This window comes from Lepidochelys olivacea, assembly GCF_965140295.1.
Source record: "Lepidochelys olivacea isolate rLepOli2 genome assembly, chromosome: 1".
NCBI lineage: Eukaryota > Metazoa > Chordata > Testudines > Cheloniidae > Lepidochelys > Lepidochelys olivacea.
In genome coordinates this window covers 352,742,505-352,764,961 of record NC_140411.1, presented here as the reverse complement: position 1 = coordinate 352,764,961, position 22,457 = coordinate 352,742,505, and the positions used below count along the sequence as shown (strand labels likewise).

Sequence of the window (22,457 nt, the reverse complement as noted above, 5' to 3'; positions counted from 1 at the left end):
GACATTCCCTCAAACACAACAGAGCAGATCAGCAGTTCTTCCAGAGACTCCATGCTGTTTCTACAGCTGATGCAGTCCACGGGCAGGAGTGCTCGTGTAAACGTGCCGGGTCGCCAGCCCTGCTCTGAGCAGGGGCACACGAGAGGTGGCTACGCCTGCCAGCCACTGCTGTACACAAAGGGAACATCTACACCCCACACTCCTTTCGGCAGCACCGAGCACGCGTACATTACACGCACCCCTAGAACAGTGCAGTGAGGCACAGTGGCCTCCCTCCCCACGGGCGCGCGAGGGACCATGACCCTCCCCGCCCCCTCGTGCCCGGGCGGGGCAGGGAGTATAAAAGGAGGGCTCTGCAGCTCAGTTGGGCCCCAGTGGAGGAGAGGGACGCCGCTGCCCTGCTGCAGCACCCGGGAGTTGAACCTGTGTTCGGCCGCACCCTGCCCCCAGAGGAGACAGACCCAGCTGAGGAGTTGCCGGGACTGCCATCGGCTGTGTACACAGAGGAGCTCAATAACCAGTGGACACCAGAAGTACCAAACCCCGGGGAGGTAGGAAGAAGCCCAGGGGCAGCTGACGACTGGCCAGCTACAGGGCTGATCACTTCTGGGTTGGAGTGTTGCAGCTGGATCCCCGCCGACCCAGTGGCGTACCAGTCTGCCACAGCTAGGGCCCTGGGCTGGGATGCGGTGGAGTTGGGCAGGCCCGCATCCCCCTGCCACCCTTGCCCTTGGGTGGCCGACTCCCCACTTTAGGCCAGCAGGCCTGTGCTCCTTGATCCTCCCCCCCAGCACCCTAGACTGCCCGTTGGGTGCTCAGCCTCTCTGAAGCTCCTAGACTGTGTGGGTTATCCTCCCTATCTGAACCCCGAGACTGAGTTTGCTGGCTCCCTTAGCCCACTAGCTGAGGCTAAAGTCTGCTCCCTGCTCTGCCCCACCCACAGGGCTAGACCTATTGACTGGGTGTGTTTGCCAGCTGCCGGAGGCTTAGGCTACAGCCGGCTATCAGCCCAGCCCTGTGGGCTGGGGCCCCAGACTGTTAATTGGTGTCAGCCCCAGCTGAGAGGCTGGGGGCTAACGACTACATCAGGCTCTGACCCGCCCACGGGTAGGGACAGGAGCCCCAGACTGTTGTGGTGTTTGCCTCTGGTAGACGGGCCCAGAACCACAGACTACGTACAGCTCGGCCCCGCAGACCATCGCCCCTGACAACACTGGAGGGCGAGGGACCAGTACCTATGGGTGCAACCAGCGGTGTGGACAGGGAGAGTAAGGACACGCCTGAACCTTGTGGGAACGTACCCGAATAGGTCCCTATAGGGCTCTGTACTCGCCCAACCAGGGCCTCCCACGTCTACTTGCTACCTTGAGCAGCAGTGTCCCACTGCCAGAGCATTTCCCCACCGCAGCAAAAGCCTCCAGCAGTGAGGAAAGGCTCTGGCAGGAGGCAGGCAGTGGGAAAGGTGCCAGCAGTGGGGAAAGGCTCTGGCACCCCCCGGCAGAGCTGCACCGGGGGAAATGGAACGGAAAGCCAGTTAGTGTAGATGGCCTCAGAGTCTGGTGACAGGAGCAGTGTGTCCTGAAGGAGGAGCTAATTGAACACCAGACTCTGCGTTGTAAGGAACCTGGGTGCTCAGCCCAGTACCACAACAGGCTGGAGACAGGCAGAGCCATACAGCTTGGCTCCACCGTCTTCCTGCCTCTCTGGGTAACATCTGTGTGGCCACCTACCTCGTGCCAGTCTGGGGGTTCCTAACCTTGGGAGAGGTCTGGCTTCAGTCAGAAGGGGACAGAGGGATGAGGACAAGTGACCCGCACCAAAGTCAGACAGGAGATTCTGAATTATCCAGGTGGGAACGTAACATGCTCCCCACCAAAAATGTAAGGGGCACAAGTCACCCTCTGTACCTGGCGGTGAGGAAAAGCCATCTCGTCACAGAGAGTTTGTCCAGCCAGCCATGTCCTCGGCCACAAGAACCTCAGGTCCAAGACGTATCAATGTGCAGCTGTGAGCCCAACAACTTGCAAACAGCAACACCACCCCCTCAAACTCCTGCCCCACCCCCGGGACACCAAACACCTGTGAAGCCAGGAGCAGAGAAGGCTGGCAGAACAGGGCCCAGAGCTCCCGGCAGTGAGTCGCGAGCAGCTCAGAGCCACTGCCTGATTTACAGAGGGCTTTTAGGACACAAGGGCCACAGCTGTTTTCCCAGCACTCCGCTGTCGCTATCGGCTAATACATTTCACATCCGTTCAGCTCACTGCTCAGTGAGATTCAGGACCCAACTCTGGGAGGGCTGCGGCAGACTCACCGGGAGACCACGGAGAGACCCCACCACCACTCAGACTCTGCCTGAGCTGCTCCGAGAGCTGGCTGGAGAATAACTTGGTTGCATGGAGCCGGTGACGTCGGGGCACCCGCGAGGAGCAGACACCAGTGGGGCTTGGGCTATTCCACGCTGGCCTGGCTGGGCACCATAAGGGCATCCCTCACCTTGAAGGGAGCCCCAGTGCAGCATATTCCTTCCACAACGAGCCTGGGTCATGGGAAGCACCAAGATTTAGGCACCGGGCGGAGAAGTGTGGAGGGATAAATAGAAGTGTGAATAAAATGAAGAGAAAGCTGAACTGGAGCCAGCTGTGTTGCCTTCCTCCTCCATCGTGACTCAAAGGCTCAGCTGCCCATGCCACGTGGGATCTCCCTAGGGCCCGGCGGAGGGAAGAAAGCCAAGGTCTGTTTGTAAGCCAACAGCCAGGACTCCATGACTGCCTGCCAGTGACCCAGAGACCCCTCTCTGCACCCTGGCAGGAGGAAGGAGGATCTCCAGTGAGAGCAGAGATGTACAAACAAGCACCGGGGTGTGCGCAGCTGCAGTCCCAGCTGCTTACGTGGCCCCAGCGCCGGGATTCTGACAGCTCAGCACTCTTGCCTCAGCAGAGCCCGCAGACATGTCTGATTACGGCGCTCCAGCTCAATTAATCCCTCGGGAAGGCATAGGAAGTTGCAGAGTGATCATTAACTTCACACGCAATGAGAGAGACGCTCAACAAGAACTGACAGTGGGGGAAGCGGCTGTGATCTCGGGCCCCGTATCCTTCAGCAAGACGCACTGCGCCCTGAGACTCCATCTACCTGCCGAAAGAAGGGTGGGAGGGGAGGGAAGGCAGTTCCCAGAGTCTGTCAGGGAGGAGGAGACCCGGGGAAGATGGCAAGTGGCTGCCAGCAAGCCCTGCTGCGGTCAGGCGAGACTCATCACCCGAGAGATCTGTGAGAACGAAGAGGCAGAGCAGGCTTCAAGGGCTCTGTGCTGAGCGTGACAGGGAAAGGCGCCACCCCACCCGTAACAACGCAGCCCCTCCAGGAGGCAGCAAGCACCAATAAAGTCACGTTTTACTACTCGTCAGTGGCGCTTGGCTCCTTGAGTGCATAAACAACCATCATTCCAAGCACACAGCTCATGGCTGAGCTTTGCTGGGAGAGATGAAGGTGCCGGACACAAGGAAAGGAGACAGAGCTCCATGTGTATGGAACAGAGCAGAGCAGAGTAGCTGGCTCAGGTACTGGGGCTGCCAGGGCCAGGGTTCAAACCTGGATCTCCCCCCACAGGAGGCAGCGAGCCATGAGAGATAGAAGAAAACAGCTCTGTGCTGGAGATAAGTCAGGGTGGGGTAAGGGTGGGGGGTCCCTAGAAACACTGCCCCAGCATCAAAGCAGGCACTTGGGAAGAACCACCTCTCCGCCTAGAAGGGCGCCAGGCAGGTTTACACAGCGCAGGACACGCAGCCGAGACGCAGTAAGGCACCAGACTTGGGTTAAGTGCTGCTCGCTCCCCTGCACACAAAGGGCCAATGCTGGCAGAGCACCAGGGATGGAAGGTGCCTTCAGCAGCATGGGGAGGGGAGACCCCAGAGGGAGAGCGCACTCTGTGCCCTCCCCAGCCTTAGGAGAAGCAGCCTCAGATCAGTTACAAAGGGAGCTGGGGCACTGGGATGGATAGACAGACTTAGGACCCTCCCCCGTTCCAAACACTTCTCACACTGTGGCATGGCAGGCCTGAGAGCTCCCATGCGGTGAAGGGAAACAGCAAGCCGTGCCCCCGCCAGGTGCCACAGATCGAGGGCAGGCTGAGCCGCTGTCCACCCAGCAAGGGACTGACACAGCATGGTCCCACGCCCGCAGACACGAGGCCAGCTCACCTGCTAGCAGGAAGGTGATCAGGCAGGTTTCCTTTGGCATGTACAGCTTGAGCCGAGAGCCGCTGAAGACGTACTCCACCACCGCCTCGGAGCGGCCGGCCCGCTGCAGGAAGGGCAGGAACTGCTTGGCCTTCTGGGTGTCCTGGGAGGGCAGGAAAGGATAGAGGACATTAGAGACTGATGGTGGGAGCGGGAACCCACATCCCCATAGGACAAGGCACAGCAACCTCACATCAGCCAGTCACACGACCCCTGGCCTGGCCTGGCGAAGGATCGAACCCTGAGCCTTGGCCTCTGCGCTCTGGTCCCTGCCACTCAGGCCAGAGGCTGAAGCCTGCTGGCAGGGGGCAGAGAGGCTGACGAACCTGGGGCCACCAGCCAGAGGGGACAGCAGCACTCGGCCCGTAAGGAGTCACCATTAACACGGGGCTTGGCCTGCCCAGTGCTGTACCTGGCTGGCTGGGAGACTCTCCTGCCTCGCACAGCACTGCCCGGGGCTGGGAGGTGGAGAGTCTGCCCCAGGGAGCCAAGCCCTGCTCCCAGCCCCTGGCAAATGGTGGGGTCAGCCCCCGGCATGTGAGGTAACACCGCAGGCACATTTGTGCTAGGAGCTCCTCCAGCTCTCACAAGACACTTGGGCAGGGAAGGGGAGAGCTGAGTTTCCTGGCAGGGCAACAATCAGGTACTCCTGCCCTGCACCCCACAGGCACATGGCAGCAAGTCACGGGTGTGGTACTCGGCCCTGCTGGGGAACACGGTCACTCGTACACCCAGCTGCATGCAGGCTGCAAGCAGTGCTGTGGCCCAAGCTCCCTAGTGGGCAGCAGCGCCAGGGCCCAAACCGCCCTGGCTAAGCACCAAATGCCACAAGGCCTTGCACTGCCCTGACCAGCCCCTTATCTCACTGACAGTGATTCGAGTCTCCAGCGTGACCACCTCTCCTTCACCCACCCGGCAGGACAGCCAGCGGGGAGCCGAGCTGACCTCGACACTGGGGTCTCCAAGGCCGTGTCTCCAAGGCCGGACACTTTCATGGGGTAGCTGCCCTTCGCCCTTCCCCCCGTCCCGGGACCCTTTCATTTGGATCCTTACGGCTTGGCTTAAATCCCTTCCCAAGCGACACAAGCTGCACGGAGAAAGGGCAGCTCTTCCCCCAGACCGGGAGGGCTGGGACTACACTGGGGTAACTAACTGGTTCAAATGCACCCGAGTTTGTATGGAAAATCTTTCCTGCATAGACAAGGCCTGAATGCAGACTTGGAGCTGGGCTCCCGTAGCCTCCTTCCCCAGGTGATGAGGCTGCTCGGGTCAGGTCTCAAACTGCTCCAGCGAGCCAGGGCAATAGACCCGAGAAACACCCACGTGTCCTGCCAGCTGCAGGGCAGCATCTGGGCACGAGTGGCCTATGGTCCTGGGGGAGTCCCTGCCAAATTCAGCCCCAGGAATCCAGGGCCCCTAGGGAAACCAGCTGCTCATGATCCATGGAACCCATTGAATGCTGGGAGTACATTCAGGACTGAGTAGATACCAGTACTGTCTCAGTGTTTCCAGGTGCTCCCCCATCTGTCTGTCTCCACCTGTCATCTCATCTCATACTCCGATCAGGAGCTCTCTGGGACAGGGGCCGGCGTTTCATCCTGTGTTTGTACAGTGCCTAGCACAATACAGGCCTGGCTCATGGCTAGGCTCCCAGGCGCTATGCTAATACAAATAATCTCTAACAATGCTCAGTTATCTACCTGGCCCCACAGTCTGTGCACCTTGATCCAGACAGCTCCCCGTGACCTTGGCACAGTGCCTGGCCTTCCTCAAGGAAGGAGGTTGCGTCTCAGGACCTCTGTGCTGCGAGAACACGCTCTTCCTGTCAGGCTCAGAGCCACCCAAGGGTTCCCCTCCCCACCCATCACGCGAGATGCCCTGTTTCATTTGTTTAAGACACCGCAGCAAGAACGCAAGTGCCAAAATCCTATGCAGCCCCCTGCCCTGACTGGCTAGCTTCCCGCTAGTCATACGTTCGTATCTCTTTCCTGCCCTAGACAGGTCCACGCCTACTTTGAGCACTGGTGTGGGCAGATAGGAGGGACGCCAGCTGGCCCGGAACACCCAACTCCAGCAACCTCTCACCCCCCCATTAAGCATAACCCGGTGCTGACGCAGCTCCCCGTGGAGCAGCAAGTGCTTCCCTTTCACAGGGAATCTGGCCTCAACTGAATATCGCACTTTGCTGCCTGCTCCGCTCCTAGCAACAAGCCACTGTGTATAAATTAATGCATATTGGTTAAGAAAAAGTCAGCACGCCATGAGCAATGGTCAGTGGTGGCGGAGGGACTCAGAGTGCCTGGTGAAACGCGTGGCAGCACCACACTTCAATGCCTGGCACGCTTTCATCGGACAGGCCCAGACATTGAGGGAGGGCTCAGAACAATATTTACAGTAATGGGACTCAGTGTCCTTCCAAACCGACCCGTCACAGCAGGAAGACAATCTCCTCCCAGATCACTGCTGCTTTCCTTGATAGAAGCCAGAGCAGACCTGTAGCCTAAGTTCGTGGAAAACTCCCACATGCCCAACTTCCCTCCCCACCCCAGAACGGAGCAGAGGCAAACAGTACAAACACCCTATAGGTCAGAAAGCACCAACAGATTAAGACCATTTGCTAAACAGGCTTAAAGCTCAGGCCATTATTCATAGGCTGGGCCTGTAATTGGGGAATGCATTACCTAATTGATTATCTCAAATCGCTAGGTTATTGACTTATTTTGAACCGGAGGCCTCAGCCAAAAACTAAGCAATCTGTACATTTCAGACGCAAGACACTAAACGTCACGGGCTTCTGATTTATTTCACCCAGCAAAAAAAAGCTGTTCCTAAAATAAAACGCAGCCAGGTGGCTTTTCATTTCACTGTGTCCTTAATTTAGAAAAATGAACTGCAAAGGAAGGGAAGGGAGAAACTCGCTGCAGCCAAAAACTTTCTTCCCTTCAGTAACAGCTTGGATCTAGTTCACCGAAGGGCTGCCTGACCAGACTGCCAAAGCAGAGACATGGATGGAAACTCACTAGATCACAGAAATAAAATCAATAGGCTGTTCCCAAGATCCGTCCCCACCGCTGAACGGCTTGCACTGCAGAAAAGGACTTACTGGGAAGGAGCCGGGGCATTCAAAATGCCATATTTTATGGCAAAGGTTAGAGCAGAGAGCTCGCTGCTCCAGCTATGGGACTTGAATGTAAATTGGAACCAGCTCCCCTACTCGGAAACTCATTATTTCCAGCGCAGTCAGCGAGCGAAAAGAAATGGCTATCTGCATACGTTCCTTAGACCAAAGTGCAAGCCAGGCTGCGATTACACGCCCGCATGTCACTCCAGGAAAATTAAGTGGCAAGGGGAGAGTGGGAGCAGAGCATACTTTGACAACAGCTGAATCCCGACTGACAACATGCGTCCGCACCTCTCAGACTCTCATTAACAGGACGCGACCTTCAGCATTTCAGATGTGACCAAAAAAGAAACCAAGGAGGGACCGGGAGAGTGGAGGCAGCCATGAATCTTTGGAGCAAAGCCTCTGCCACAGAACAGCAAGAGGTGCTTTGGCAGCGGCATGGCAGATTAGCCTTGAAGATGGGAAGAAAGGAGAATATCGTGGCCCATCTGGATCTGCCAATCCCCAGGGGCACAAGAGAAGCGATGACAGCATCCCGGCATTAGCAGCAGGCAGCTGATGCCGAGCTAGGCAATAACAATGCTTTGCACTCCAACTGTACAGCAGCTCACCAGAGAGGAAGGACGGCCCAGCGGTTAGAGTTCTAGCCTGGGATCTGAGTGATCTGGCATCAATTCCCTGCTCCACCACTGACTCCCTGTGAGGCCCTGGGTGAGTCACTTAATCTCCCTGGTATAATAGCACAAAAGGTAAATGCACTGAAGCTTGTGTGACACTCAACTGAAGGGGGCTAGAGAAATACCTGTGTCGGGCCTTAGAGGGCTGTACAGACACTGAACCCCATGGGAGCCCAGCTCCCCTGCAAACCGGGCCAGAGGTCACACCGGGAGCCTGGATTAGAACCCAGGGGTCTTGACTCCCCATCCATTGTTTCCAGGCACTAGACTACACAGCCTATAAGCCGCCTCACGAGAAAGTCGCAGGGGGATGTGGAAGTTGTTCTGGGTTCCCTTGACTCGGGTTGGAGTTCTTCAAGGATCTGACTCGGGATCGTTCCCGTTTAGATAGTTTCATTGATGGCCTTGGCACAAGAAGGAGTGCGCTAACGAAACGTGCGGACAACCCCACGTTGGTAGGCATCGTCGATACAGAGGAGGATTGGAATATTGGTGGGAAGGCCTTGAGACCTGGCTTAACAGCAATGGGGTGAAATGTAAGAGCACAAAGAGCAAGGGGCTAACAACAAGAATGTCTGCTATAAGCTCAGGACTCATCGGGTGACAGCCACAGAGGAGAAGAGGCGGTGGCACGTGGGTCGATCACAGATGACGATGAGCCACCGATGTGACGCAGCTGTCAAACAAGTAAGTGCAATCCTAGTGTGCATCAAGCGAGGGACGTGTTAATGTCATTGGATAAAGCACTGGTGAGCCTTCCTCTGGAATACGGTTCATCACCAACCGGAAAGGTCCAGCCAAGGGCTACTAGGATGATCCAGGGAAGGGAGGCCTGTCTTACAAGAGAAGCCTGGGAGGGCTTGGCTTGTTTGGCCTAGCACAATGCAGGCTGAGAGGGGATCTGACTGCTCTCTACAAATACAGCAGGGGTAGACACTGAAGCTAAAGGACAATGTTGGCACAAGAGGAAACAGGGATAAACTGGCCAGGAATAAATTCAGGCTGGAAACGAGAAGCAGGTTTCTAACCACCAGAGGGAGGCAGGCTCTGGAATAGCCTGCACTAGGCATTGTGGGGGCTAACAACCCAGCTTGGTAAATTTGTGAAGAGAACGATAAGCTGGGGCTGCCTATGATCGCACGGTCTGGACTCAATCCCTTCCAGCCCTACATTCCTAACTCACTCCTTTACCCTCCCTGTAAAGGCCCCCCCCATTGGACCAACCTCCCCTCCCAGCTGGAGGCTGATGGAGACTGTACTTCGGCTTCCCTTTCTACTCATGGCAGTACCAGGAATTCGGAATGGGAGAGACCGACTAGACCACCCATCCCTCTCCGGCCCATGTGAAGCTTCCCCCTGCAGCACCTTTCTTAGTGCCCTGCCCTTCCAGCCACCTCTAGCCCATCACGGTAAATGCTGACCTGAGGTCAGAGCCACAGCTATTCGTGACACGTCACAGACAGCTTCCTTCAGAGGGGGCTCCCCATTTGCAGCCTGTGCGTGCCACACTGAGCATATCAGGTGGGTGACAAGACCCCTCAGTGGGGGCGGGTTCTTTGGACCAGGTGACTGGGAAGTGCTTGTGCCAGGTGCTGTATCTCCCAAAAGCACCCGTAAGAGGATGCTGGGCTTCTGATCAGTTACGAACTCAGGCTCCCTCAGGAGGCAGAGCAATACCGTCATGGAGATCAAGCAACCTCAGGTAGCAACCTCAGGTAGTTGGTCGGTCAGGGAAGCAAGTCTAAGGGGAAAAGCAGTTCCAGAGAGCTGACAGTTTTTCGAAGAGACATCATTACAGGCACAAGAGCAAACTATCCCACTGCGTAGGAAAGACAGGAAGTCTGGCCAGAAACCACCCTGGCCTAACCAGGAGACTTTCAGTGATTTGACATTAAAAAACAAGTCCTACAAAAAGTAGGAACGAAGACAAACTACAAAGGATGAATATAAACAAACAACATTAGCATGTAGGGACAAAATGAGAGGGGCCAAGGCACAAACTGAGATTAAATTAGTTTGACACAAAGGGTAACAAGAAAACATTAGAAGCAAGAGGAAGACCAAAGACAGGGTAGGCCGGTTTCTCACTGAAGGGGGAAGGACAATAACAGACAATGTGGAAATGGCAGAAGTGCTAAATGACTTTTTTTGTTTCAGTTTTCACCAAAAAGGTCAGTAGCGATGGGACATCAGACACAGTGAACGTCAGATGGATAGAATAGGGAAAGAACAAGTTAAAAATTCCTTGGACAAGTTAGATGTCTTCAAGTCACCAGGGCCTAATGAAATACATCCTAAAATACACAAGGAGCTGACCTGGGGAATTACAGACCAGTCAGCTTAACTTCAGTACCCAGAAAGATAATGGAGCAAATAATCAAGCAATCGATTTGCAAACACCTAGAAGGTAATAAGGTGATAAGTAACAGACAGCGTGGATCTGTCAAGAACAAATTGTGTCAAACCGACCTAATAGCTTTTTTTGACATGTGTGACAAAGTTCCTCCTCTACCTAGGTGGATCCTGCGCTTACTGGCGGATTTGCTTGCCTCAGAGATTCACAGTAGCCCTCAGTTTGGCCACTTTCGAGGCTCAGATCTGCCGTTCACTCAGATTTCCCCATGCTGGCCAGCGATGAGGCTAAGGAGAAGAACAACCCCTGCAGTCTCTGCTGATCCACCATGTGGGTTGGGGAACAGCCCAGAGACCTTCCCCTCTGGTGGAACAGCAATGGGGTGCTGGTCCAGGTCAACTCCTCCTGTGTCTCATCAGGAGTTGGGGAGGATTTGGGGGGAACTCGGGCCCGCCCTCTACTCCGGGTTCCAGCCCAGGGCCCTGTGGAATGCGGATGTCTAGACTGCCTCCTGGAACAGCTGTCCGACAGCTACAACTCCCTGGGCTACTTCCCCGTGGCCAGCTCCCAACATCATCTTTATCCTCACCACAGGACCTTCCTCCTGGTGTCTGATAAGCTTGTACTCCTCAGTCCTCCAACAGTCCGCGTTCTCACTCTCAGCTCCTAGTGCCTCTTGCTCCCAAGTCCTCACACGCACACCACAAACTGAAGTGAGCTCCTTTTAAAAACCCAGGTGCCCTGATTAGCCTGCCTTAATTGATTCTAGCAGCTTCTTGATTGGCTGTAGGTGTTCTAATCAGCCTGTCATCTTAATTGTCTCCAGAAGGTACCTGATTGTTCTGGAACCTTCCCTGTTACCTTACCCAGGGAAAAGGGACCTACTTAACCTGGGGCTAATATATCTGCCTTCTATTACTCTCCTGTAGCCATCTGGCCCAACCCTGTCACAATACACAAGTGACAATCTGGATCTGCCTTCCATCTTCTCTTAGGGTTTTATCCTACAACCCATCACCATCGTATCTGGGCAAAAGTTTTCAGCAAACAGTAAATGTGTCAAAAATGCATTTTTGAGGAGCACTAAAACTATTCACAAATTTGGGTCAAGTTAATCAAAAACACTGAAAAAGATTCAGAAATGTCAATTCAAATCAACATTTTCGTTTTGAAATGTCATTTCCATTCACCATTCCACTCCAAATGCTTTGTTCAACACCAACTAATTATTTTGGGGGTTTTATTTCAGGAGAAAAAAACCTGAAAAAAACCTCAATTTTGGGTGAAAAAAAAGGAATTTCCAATTTGCAAAGACAAGTAAATATTTATTCAGCTCTAATCAGACTGCCCAGATCCTGCCTTTGAAAGAATGAAGCTTCACACAGGTATAACAACTAAAGCGCTCTGAAATCTGCTTTGAAGGACCCGGTGCTGGGAGTCACCTGTTTGACCCAGCACCACACAGAGGATGAGATGCTTAGATAACCCTAAAACACAGCTCCTTGTTGTTCTTGACAAGAGAGAGCCTCTGCTTCCACCTATGTCAGCCTTAAAACACATGCCTGGAAATTTATTTCACAGCTGTGCAGCCAAGAAGTTAATACAACCCAGTAACTATAATCTGCAAGCAAAGAAAAAATTCATTACCCAACTATTAACCACTTAGGTTTAACGTATGTAAATCTAAAACAGAAGCTGCTAATGAAGGCTACTAATTAGTGGTAATCACTATACAGTCACAATTTGATTCATTTACAGAAAAAATGAGCAGCAAAACAGGGAAAAGCCCCACCGTGGGCTGAACTTTCCTGCTACTCCCCAAAAGCGAGGGGAGGTTATTAAAGTACCCACATTTCCCAGCTTCGCCTAGCAGAGCGGTCATAGCAGCTCAGGTGAGCGGATCCTGGAACACAAGCCTCTGCTGACTGGCAAGTGCAAGCCAGCTGCCAACAACTAAAATAAGCAGCAGTGTTCAAATATTCGAGAATGACCTTAAAATCCACATGTATTTGCATAGCACAAAGCAGGCTCTTCTCCAAGAGGGGAAGAGACAGGCAAGTGCTGATAGTTAATGTGGAATATTAAGTGGAGTGTGGCAATTATTGCACGGTAAGCCATAGAGTCATCAGCAGCAGGCTGACACCAAAGTGACAGATTACGACTCACTTCCCAAAGCGTCCGTTAGGACAGCTTTCAAAGTCTTCTTTATTTTCGGCTTCGCGGTGCAGGAGCTAATGGAGAGGGAGCAGCACTGTTCATAAATTGCACTCCAGTAAGGGAGCCAGGGACCCTAGAGGGCACACAAATAAAGGGCATTTTTAGCAGGCAGATTGTTAACGGGGATTCAGGCTGGTTCGATTTCCTTAGGTCGAGGTTACAGCAGGAACAGCCGCAATCAAAGCTCCACATATCCTAAACCCAGCGGGGCTCCCGTTCTACGGCAAACCTTCCCCCGGGACCTGCGGCACTCACACAAATCTTGCAGCGCGCTGCACATTCCTCAGCGGCTGTCAGGAAATTCAAGAACAGTGGGACTGGTTTGGTTTTTTTAAAACCAAATTAGATATGAACGAGAGCAATGCTATCAGCATCACATTCCTGGGGTTATTTTAATATTAAACATCCACGTTACACTGGTCCCAGCTTTTCACTCTGCCGCAGATTTGTATACTCATGAGGCTACATGGAAAGAATAGCTGTCAGGGAAGGACACCGGCTCAGATGTGAGCCAAATGTACCTCTGATTGGGGTCTAAATTAATTGTATCCACTCAGGGAAATGGCATGGCCATCACAGAAGGGAGATCAATGAAAACCTCTGCTCAGTGTGCAGCGGCAATCAAAAAAAAAAAAAAAATCTAACAAGCAGTTCAGCTGGAGAAGGAACAGGACACAGACTATCCCAAGGCCTTTACATACATAATGGTGCAGTTCCAGTCACCCCACCTCCAAAACAACACTGCAGGGGGGCCAGAGATGGATGGGAATGATCAGCAAACTGAAATCTCTTCTCAGAAGGGAGACTGAAACAAACAGGAATGTTTATCTCAGAGAAGAGATAAATAAGGGGGTGGGGGATCTGATAATCTATAAAATAATGAATGGGAGAGAGGAGAGAGATCAGGACTTCCACCCACTCCATCTCATCACACAAGGACCAGGGACTCTCAATGAGGCAGAAACGTGGAAAATTCAAGTAGGCTGATGAAGGAAAATACTTTTTCAGATCACAGAGCCTGTGGAACTCTCCGCCACAATATGTCACCGAAGCCAAGAAATTTGCAGGATTCACAAAGGGGCAAGACATGCATGAAGATACCAAGAACAGCCAGAGTTACCCAAGTTCATTTACAAGAGCTTGGGAAGCGCTATAAACCCTCCTGCTTCAGAGCAGGAGTCAAACTAAAGCCTGGTCTACACTGGAGAGGGGCGATCTATCTAAGTTACACAACTTCAGCTACGTCAATAGCGTAGCTGAAGTCGACGTACTTAGATCTACTTACCGCAGCGTCTTCACTGTGGTAGGTCGACTGCTGATGCTCCCCCGTCAACTCTGCCTACGCTTCTCGTTCTGGTGGAGTACCGAGTCGATGGGAGAGCGCTCGGCGGGCGATTTATCACGTCTTCACTAGACTCGATAAATCGACACCCGCGGGATCGATCGCTCCAGAGGTAAGTGTAGACATGCCCTAACTATTGGGGGTCAGGAGGAAACGTTCCCAGGGCAGGCTCTCATCACTGCCCACTCAGGGGCCTCTTGCACCTCTCTCTGAAGCTGCTGGCACTGGCCACTGGTGGAGCCAGGTGGCTGGGCTGCAGTGCTGGCCTGACACCGTCGGGCACTTCCTATGCTTCTGTATATTGGAGGCATCCGTGACTAAGTCCACAGAAGGGGCCAGTGATATGGAGGAGATCCCTATGCAAACACTGCACAGTGCCTACCATGCTGGGGTCTGAGGGGCTCACTGCAGGTCTGTCAGCATGGGGGTAGGGGTCTCGATTGCTCCCCTCTGCCAGTCGGGACTGATGGAGGCTCCCAGGGGTGGATGGAGTTATAATGACACGCCGCCGCCACCACCACCACCACCAGTCCCAGGAGCACGCTGCACATCCAGGCTGGTTTTACTGGCTGATCGTGTCTTGATCACCCCTCCCAAGGCAGGGACACCTCTGCCCCTGAGGGAGCCGTAGCTGCTCCAGTGAAGCAGATTTCTGGAGAATTCAGGAAGGCAGATTTCTCTTGGTTTACCCTTGGCCAGGAGCATAACTGAGGGTATGAATGGGCCGGGGTGGGGGTGCTGATGCATCCGCACAGTGGGGTGGGGGATGAGAGGCGCACACAATCTGGCCTGCACTAAAGGGAAGGACTTTGAGCACTTTTTCCCCCCAAAGAGTCTGACCCAGCTGTGCCCTTCTCTCCAGGCCTGGGCAGAGAGGGTGTGTTCTTGCTGACCCAGGAGGCAGACCCAGCTGCACACATAGCACTCACACTTCAAGGCGACCCTGGAGGCTGGCCTGGCCTGGTTCACGGGTGCTGGAGACTGGGCATTCTGCGCAGGGGAGTGATGCCGAGAGCCAGGGCAAGCAGGGAATTCCCAGGGACTGAAATGCAGAGCACCAGGCATCCTCTCTCTGCCTGGAAACTCCCGGGCTGCCAGTGACTGTGCGTTAAGTGCTGCACTCCAAGGGTTTTACTGCACCTTGAACAACTCTCCTGTGTCCTCACCCCGCAGGGACAGAGCCGCTCTGCAGCAAGGGCAGCCAGCCCCGTTCCAAGCACTGCTCATCCAGCAGCAGAACAGGCCAGGCTGCTCCAACGCCCATGCATGGGCAGCAGCCCGGGGCCACGGGAACTCCCCCTGCACCAGGAGGGAAGCAGCGTGATGGGAAAGCCGATGGCCAAACATCCGCTGGGCACCAGTTTAGCCGTCATGTCAGTTCAGCACGGGACCACTCAGTGCTGGTGCTGATGGTTCAGCACTGCGCTACCCAAAGCCTTTGAGAAGGGAGGAAGAGGGGAAGCTGCTCTAAGGATCCGCCCAGCTTTCTAGCTAAATCTTGGCCCCATGCCAAGCCAGACACCGGGTTCCTCCTCTCACGTTGTGCTCTGCACCTTCTGAAGGAGACAAGCAAAGACCTTTCCTCCCCGTCAGCACCCGTTTGCTCCCATGGGCCCTGCGGAAAAGCATGCTGCAGTGGCTTCCTTCTTAGGAAGACAGGTATTCCCAGACTGGGTCAGACCAGTCTTTCATCTCTGACAATACCCTGTACGAGATGCTTTAGAGGAAGGTGAACAGTGCCCGGACGGGAGATAATCTACTCCGGGAGAGTTCCCCCCAACCCTTTCAAAACTCGGTTTGTATTGACCATTGTTACTCTATCTAGGCTTGGTACCCATATAATGTCCAACTCCCTTGGACTCTTGCCAAACTCTTGGCCTCAGTGACATCCTGTGGCAGTGAGCTCCACAGGCTAGTCGCACATAGCATGAAAGGAAAACCATGCCCTTTGATCTGTTCTGAATTTGCCCCCTTTCGGTTTCATCACGTCCCCTTGTTCTTGTGTCATGAGGTGGGGAGAAGAGAAGCTCCCCATCTCTTTTCTCCAGACCAGTCAGTATGTTATGGGCTTATGTCCCCTCTTATTCGACTCCTCTCTGAGGTAACAGTCTCCATCTTTTTACTCCCTGTCAAGAGGAGAGCTTGGCCAGGCCCTTGATCACGCTGGTCACTGTTCTCTGAAGCCTTCTAGCTCTGCACGATCCTTTGGAGATGGGGTGGCACAGAACAGACGCACCACTGGCTTACAGAATGGCATAGCAGTCTCTCTATTCTCCATCCCCTTCCTTACACAGGCTCTCCCCCTCCACAGCCTGTTCGCTCTGCCTCTCCACTTCTCTCTGACACACCTGGCTGAGGCCCCGGACTCAGAAATGGAAGTAGCTGGGGAAAGTGGGGGAGGAGAAAGAAAAGAAGGGCTCAAACCCAAGGACGCGTCAGCAGTGGGCTGGGAAAGCTCCTGCAGCCAATGCTGGGCTTGTTCCGGGGCACTGGAAGAGCAATCAGAGCTCCTAGATCACTGGAGGAGAAAGCTCCAGAAACCTCAGGGACTCTGAAAGATACTGAGGGTAGTAATGAGGAGTGTGGGGCCCTCAGAACTCAGTCTCCCCAGGGGGACCCTCGCTAGCCCCCGCTGCTGGGGATAGACTTGGGATTGAGGCACTGGACTGAGGACCGGCTCTCTTACAGCTTTCCTGTGTGACCCTGGGCCAGTCATGTCCCCTCTGGCTCTCGGCTTCACCATCTGTATCGTGGGGATAACAACCCTTCATTTGTCCAGTCTAGTTACACTGTAAGCGCTTTGGGGTATTTGTACAGCGCCTACCACAGGGACTCTCTATCCTGCCTGAGGCCCCAGCACCATTTTGACACGAACAAATGACACCAAGAGCGAATTCCAGACCAGACCTTGACATGCGGAGGGGGCTGCAAGAGGGTTTTGACCCAGGGCTGCTCCGGGTTGCGTGCCATTAGCAGACCATGCCTTGGGGTAGGTAACCCATCAGTCGGACGGAGAAGCAATTAGGCAGAGCTCTGTTTTACACTGCTCCCCAGAGCTTAACTCAAGACTTGGTAACAAAACAAGTCCATCTCTGATAAGGACTTCATTCACAACCTCCTTGTGCCCCCCCCAAACACGTTCAGCTGCATTGTTTCCTCAGACAAAGGTGGCTCACAACACAAGCCTATTCACGCCGGAGAAGCTGTTGCTGCACAGGGCAAGAATCAAGGACATATAGATTTTCCAGAGCAGATGGCACTAATGCATGCCACCAAATGCAATTAAAATCCACACATGCGCACACACAACGGCTCACACTGCGGGACAGGAAACCAGGGGCACTGTGCTGGGACCCAGCCGCAGTCGGACCCCACGTAACTAACCCAGCCATAAGCAGCACTAATCATCTTGCACCGACACAGCGCCTTTCAGCCCCAAGGATCCCAAAGCACTTTGCAAATATCCATCCCCACCTGAATGGCAGCCACTTCTGGGGTGGGCCACAGCAGCTGTGTAAAAGCACGGTTTTAGGCTTGGATTTAAGGAAGACTCTTGAACCCAACTAAAATGCCAGGGGAAATGTAGAGGGACAGGCTACCCCACGACTCATGCAGGAACATGACCAGGACAGTGGTGTTAAACTCACTCCCCTAGTTCCTAAGGTAAGGACTAGAGGATCCTCAACAGCGCTGGGTTTTATGCTGCATTTTCTGGAACACAGGCTCGGGTCAGCACTACCTCCGACTGGAAGGGAACAAGCTACTGAGTCACCAGCTGCATATTGCCGAGAATGCTCCATGCCAGAGCTACTCCAGCTGAGAGCCATCAGCATTGCTCCTCTACCGCGTGAGCTGGATCAGCCCATCTGAGGCAGGGCTCCCCACCCACTCCACACACACAGCTTGTGCACTTGGATTGTCAATATATCCCTAGCCCGGAGAGGCCAGGAGCAAAGATCCCGCTATGATGGAAACCCCCACATCAGCCATTCAAACCACTGCAGGCACAGCGTGAGCACAGGAGAGCCAGGCCCGTGGCTGTCGGTCCACCACAGCCCCCAGACCAGCCTGGGCGGGAGGGACCCAGAAACGTCAGGGTTAATCTCAGCTCATTTAAAAGTGTGTTTCGAGACCTTTTCTGTGCAGAGCGCCTTGAAAAGTCATACAATCACAGACCAGCCAGCCGAACTTCGATACCCGGAAAGTACTGAACCATCAGTGCCAGGTTTCAGAGGAGCAGCCGTGTTAGTCTGTATCCGCAAAAAGAACAGGAGGACTTGTGTAAGCACCTGGTGGACAACAGGGTGATAAGGAACAGCCAGCATTGATTTGTCAAGAACAAATTACACCAGACCAACCCAATTTCTTTTTCTGACAGGGTTACCGGCCTAGTGGATGGGGGGAGGGGGAAGCAATAGCCATGATACAGCTTGATGTGGGTAAGGCTTTGACGCTCTCATAAGCAAACTAGGGAAACGTGGTCTAGATGAAATGATTATAAGATGGGCATACAAACGGTCGAAAGACCGTACTCAAAGAGTAGCTATCACTGGCTCACTGTCAGAGGATGTGTCTAGTGGGGTCCCACAGGGGTCAGTCCTGGGTCTGGTACTATTCGGTATTTTCATTAATGACTTGGATAATGGAGTGGAGAGTGAGCTTATAAAATGTGCAGATGACACCAAGCTGGGAGAGGCTGCAGGCACTTTGCAGGGCAGGATTAGAATTCAAAATGACCTTGACAAATTGGAGAATGGGTCTGAAAATGAACAAGAGGAAATTCATTAAGGACAGATGCAAAGTATTACACTTAGGACGGAAAACTCAAATGCATGACTAGAAACTGGGGAGTAACTGGCTAGGTGGCAGCACTGCTAAAAAGGAGCTGGGGGTTTGAGTGGATCGCAAATTCAATGCGAGTCAACAATGTGGTGCAGTTGCAAAAAGGGCTGGTAACATTCTGGGGTGTGTTAACAGGCGTATTGTATGTAAGACACAGGAGGTAACTCCCGTTCTGCTCAACACAGGTGAGGCCTCAACTGGATACTGTGTCCAGTTCCAGGTGAAATGCTTTAGGAAAGATGGGGACAAATTGGAGAGAGTCCACAGGAGAGCAGCAAAATGATCAAAGGTTTATTAAACCTGACCTACAAGGAAAGGTTAAAAAATCTGGGCATGGTTAGTCTTGAGAAAAGACTGAGGGAGCCTGATACCAGTCCTCACTCGTTCCAGCCCGCTACGAAAAGGACAGGGATCTCGGTCTCCGCTAATGGCAGGACAAGCAGCAATGGGTTTAATATGCAGCAAGGGAGAGCTAGGTTCGATATTAGGAAAAACTTTCTAACTCTCTGGGTAGTGAAGCTCTGGAACAGGCTCCCAAGGGAGGTTGTGGGTTCCCAGTCACTGGAGGTTTTTAAGACCAGGTGGGACAAACCCCGGTCAGGACTGGTCTAGGTTTACTTGGTGCTGCCTCAGCGCGGGGGGCTGGGCTAGGCTAGGTGACGTCTCCAGGACCCTTGCAGCCCGACATTTCTAGGATTCTGTGAAAGTGCAACCGAAGCAAGAGCGCTGCTGGGACTGGGAACTGATCACAGGATTCTCTCCAGACATCATGGGTTCTTCATTGTTCACCCCACCCCAAAGGCACCCAGCACCTGCCTTCGGGACCCAGGAAATCCAGACCCTCTACTCTGGGATGTGACTTCCAGGCCAAGGAACGGCTGATGGCAGCACAGCTACAGGGCTGCAGCTGATGTACTTGAGCCACCACAAGCTGTGTCCCAGCCACCGGCCAGCTGCTTGCAATCACACATGGCTCCCTTGCTCCCTGCCCGCAGACAGGAGGGGCGGCCTGGTCTTGCAGGCTGACAACAGCCTACTTCTGCATTTTGATACCAGCCTCCACAGTACCCCCCCACAGTATCTGATTTAGGAATGGGATCTTGCCATTAGCACAGAGCGCCAGGAGGAACAACTCTTGGTCCTGCTAGGTTTGTTGTTGCTAGATCACCACCATGACAGGATGGGGGTTACCAGGGGCCTGGGAGAAGGGAGATTTTACTCGCAGGGTTCCAGTGTTAACCCTTCGAACCCTCGCAGTCAGTGCTGACTGCAGACTGGACCCCGGGGAAGGCTTCTCCTTCAGATTGCGACGAGCTGCTCAGGAAAAGCCGGAGTTTCGTTTGAATGCTTGAGCACTAGCACGGAAGGCTCTGCAGGGAGTGAATCCATCCCGCTGTGCGCACTGCTGGTTCCTTCAGCTCCAGACCTACCGAGTTTCTCCAAGAGACGGTTCAGAGGAGAGGTGACCCCCAAAGGACCTGGTAGGGGAAAAGATGATAGCAGAAGGCTCTTCTATCCAGAAGACAAAGGTTCGGGAGCCAATGGCTGGAAGCTGTCCCTAGACAAACACCCTGGACATAAGGTGTAAATTCTTAGCCTGGAGGGGAATTAGCCATTAGACCATGGGGACAAGGGGATTCTCAAGCACCTAGTGTCTTGAAATAAAGATTGTGTCTTTCTTTATAAGAGACGCTGGCTCATTCAGGAGTTCCCGCGGCAAGGCTCTCTGGTCTGTGTGATGGAGGTGGTCACACTGGATGCTCAGAATGGTCCCTGCCGGCCTTAACATCCAGGCCTCTAGGACCATGAAACCATTCCTCCCGGAACACACCACACTCCTTGGCAAGGTACACGATCCCTCGCTGGGTGGGAGTCTCTGCTTTCCTAAACTGACTGCACCACTGGCCAGCTAGTTTGTGTGCAGCATCACAGCGGTGGGTTCAGTAAGTCTCCACATCAACACCCAGAAGCTTTCCTGACTCAATGCCTCCCTATCTCTCTTGCTCACCTCTTGCACTGCTGACCCTGCACTGATCTGTCAGCCCCTCTGCCTGGCATAGCAAGCTGCTCACCTCTACCTAGATCCATTTACATGGCCCGTTATTGCAGTAGTCCCCTGAAGCAAGGCAGTGTGTTATCCCCACTACATAGCTGGGAACCGAGGGGTCATGTGACTTGCCCAAAGTCTGGGGCAGAGCAGGGACTTGAATCCAGTTCTCCTGAGTCACAGGCTAATCCCCTATCCACTGGACCATTCTTCTTTCCTGGACACACAGCAGGACTTCTGGAGTTCCATGCACCTGGAATGCACAGAGCCCCCAGGATGACATATTTGACCAGCCGAGGGCATGGGATGGGATCTACAAAGAGATGGATGGGTCTACTGGATGGAGGAAAGAGTAACTCAAACCAGAGCTGCATGCTGCGCGGCTGCTTAGGGGTTGGGGGCACAGAGACAGGAATCTGGCTAGTTATTCCACCTTTCCAGCTGGCTCAGAACCAGCCTTCACTGTAGCACTGAGGGAAATGTCAGCGAAAGTGCCTGAGCAGGGCAGGAAAAAGCACCCTCTCCATTCCCAACCAATTACAGTGCTGTGAGCAGACAGCCGCAGAGACAAGGCATTCCACTATCTAGACTTCCAGTTGCATCTCCAGAGAGGCAGCCACTACCTCCCAGCTGGCCAGCACCCTCCCTGCTCACCGCCAGGCCAGCATCACGCCATCTCCCATTACTAGCATGTTAACGTTCCCAGCAGTTAATTATCTCTGATCTGAAGGGAAATTATGCATAAATACAGTGAAGAAAAATATAATCACAACTCCCCTTTTATGAGAAACACTGCCAATTATGCAAAATTATGCAAGGACTTTTTGCAAGGACAGGAGGTTTTCAGTGGCTGGGCTTACAGGAGACTGCTCTCTGCCCTGTAATGGGCTGCACATTGCTTAACGGGAGAAGTGAGCGAACACAGATTTGTCTTACACTATTTAAATTATTTAGTAAATTACTCCAGAGCTGAGGGACGGTGCTTCCATCCCTCTCCTGAGAGAGAGGGGTGGAACCAGAACGCCAGCCAGCTAGAAGAAAACAGCTAGCCCGTCTTCACCACAACAGAGCCGGCTGGTGTGAAGACCAGATGGATGAGGGAAGAGAGGGACACTTCATATACAGCAGCACTAACAGGCGGCAACACAGTTCCGTCAGTTGGAAATCTTTCGTATTACCAACGGTTGCGTTTAACGAACGGAAGTCTAATTTGGAGCTGCTAAGTGGTGATGTCAAGGAGGCAGTGATGAATGCTCAGATGTGCAGCTCCGTAATGTGCTCATCTGAGTAGCATCAGGTGACAATGCGCTCAGTCTAACCCCAGACCTGCTGGCGTGAGTCAAGGATTAAATCAGCTGCCCCTAGCCAGAGCAGCGCTGGGCTCATTGACAGGAGTGAAGCCCCCGAAACACAAGCCAGGTACAATAATAAGGAGCTAATGTTTTAATTTTTCGTTTAAAGGCTGCAGCGATTGTTTGACAAGCAGCAGCTGCCTCCTGGGAAACTTGGACTGTTCCATTTCTAGTCTGTTCTGCTGTTTTATTTATTTACTCCTCTCTGCCGACTAATATTGCCAGGGGGACCTGCCTCCGAACAGGATGGCTGCTGCAGAGTTCAGGC

The 22,457-nt window shown here is 53.4% G+C and overlaps 1 protein-coding gene across 1 annotated transcript in view; it reads right to left on the bottom strand.

The window, feature by feature from the left end:
* SND1 (staphylococcal nuclease and tudor domain containing 1) overlaps positions 1–22,457 on the bottom strand; it is a 490,888-nt gene that overhangs the window by 214,234 nt on the left and 254,197 nt on the right. Inside the window, exon 15 of the mRNA XM_084617794.1 lies at positions 4,197–4,338. Coding sequence (XP_084473920.1) covers positions 4,197–4,338 — 142 coding nt within the window. The remainder of the gene's footprint in view (positions 1–4,196; positions 4,339–22,457) is intronic.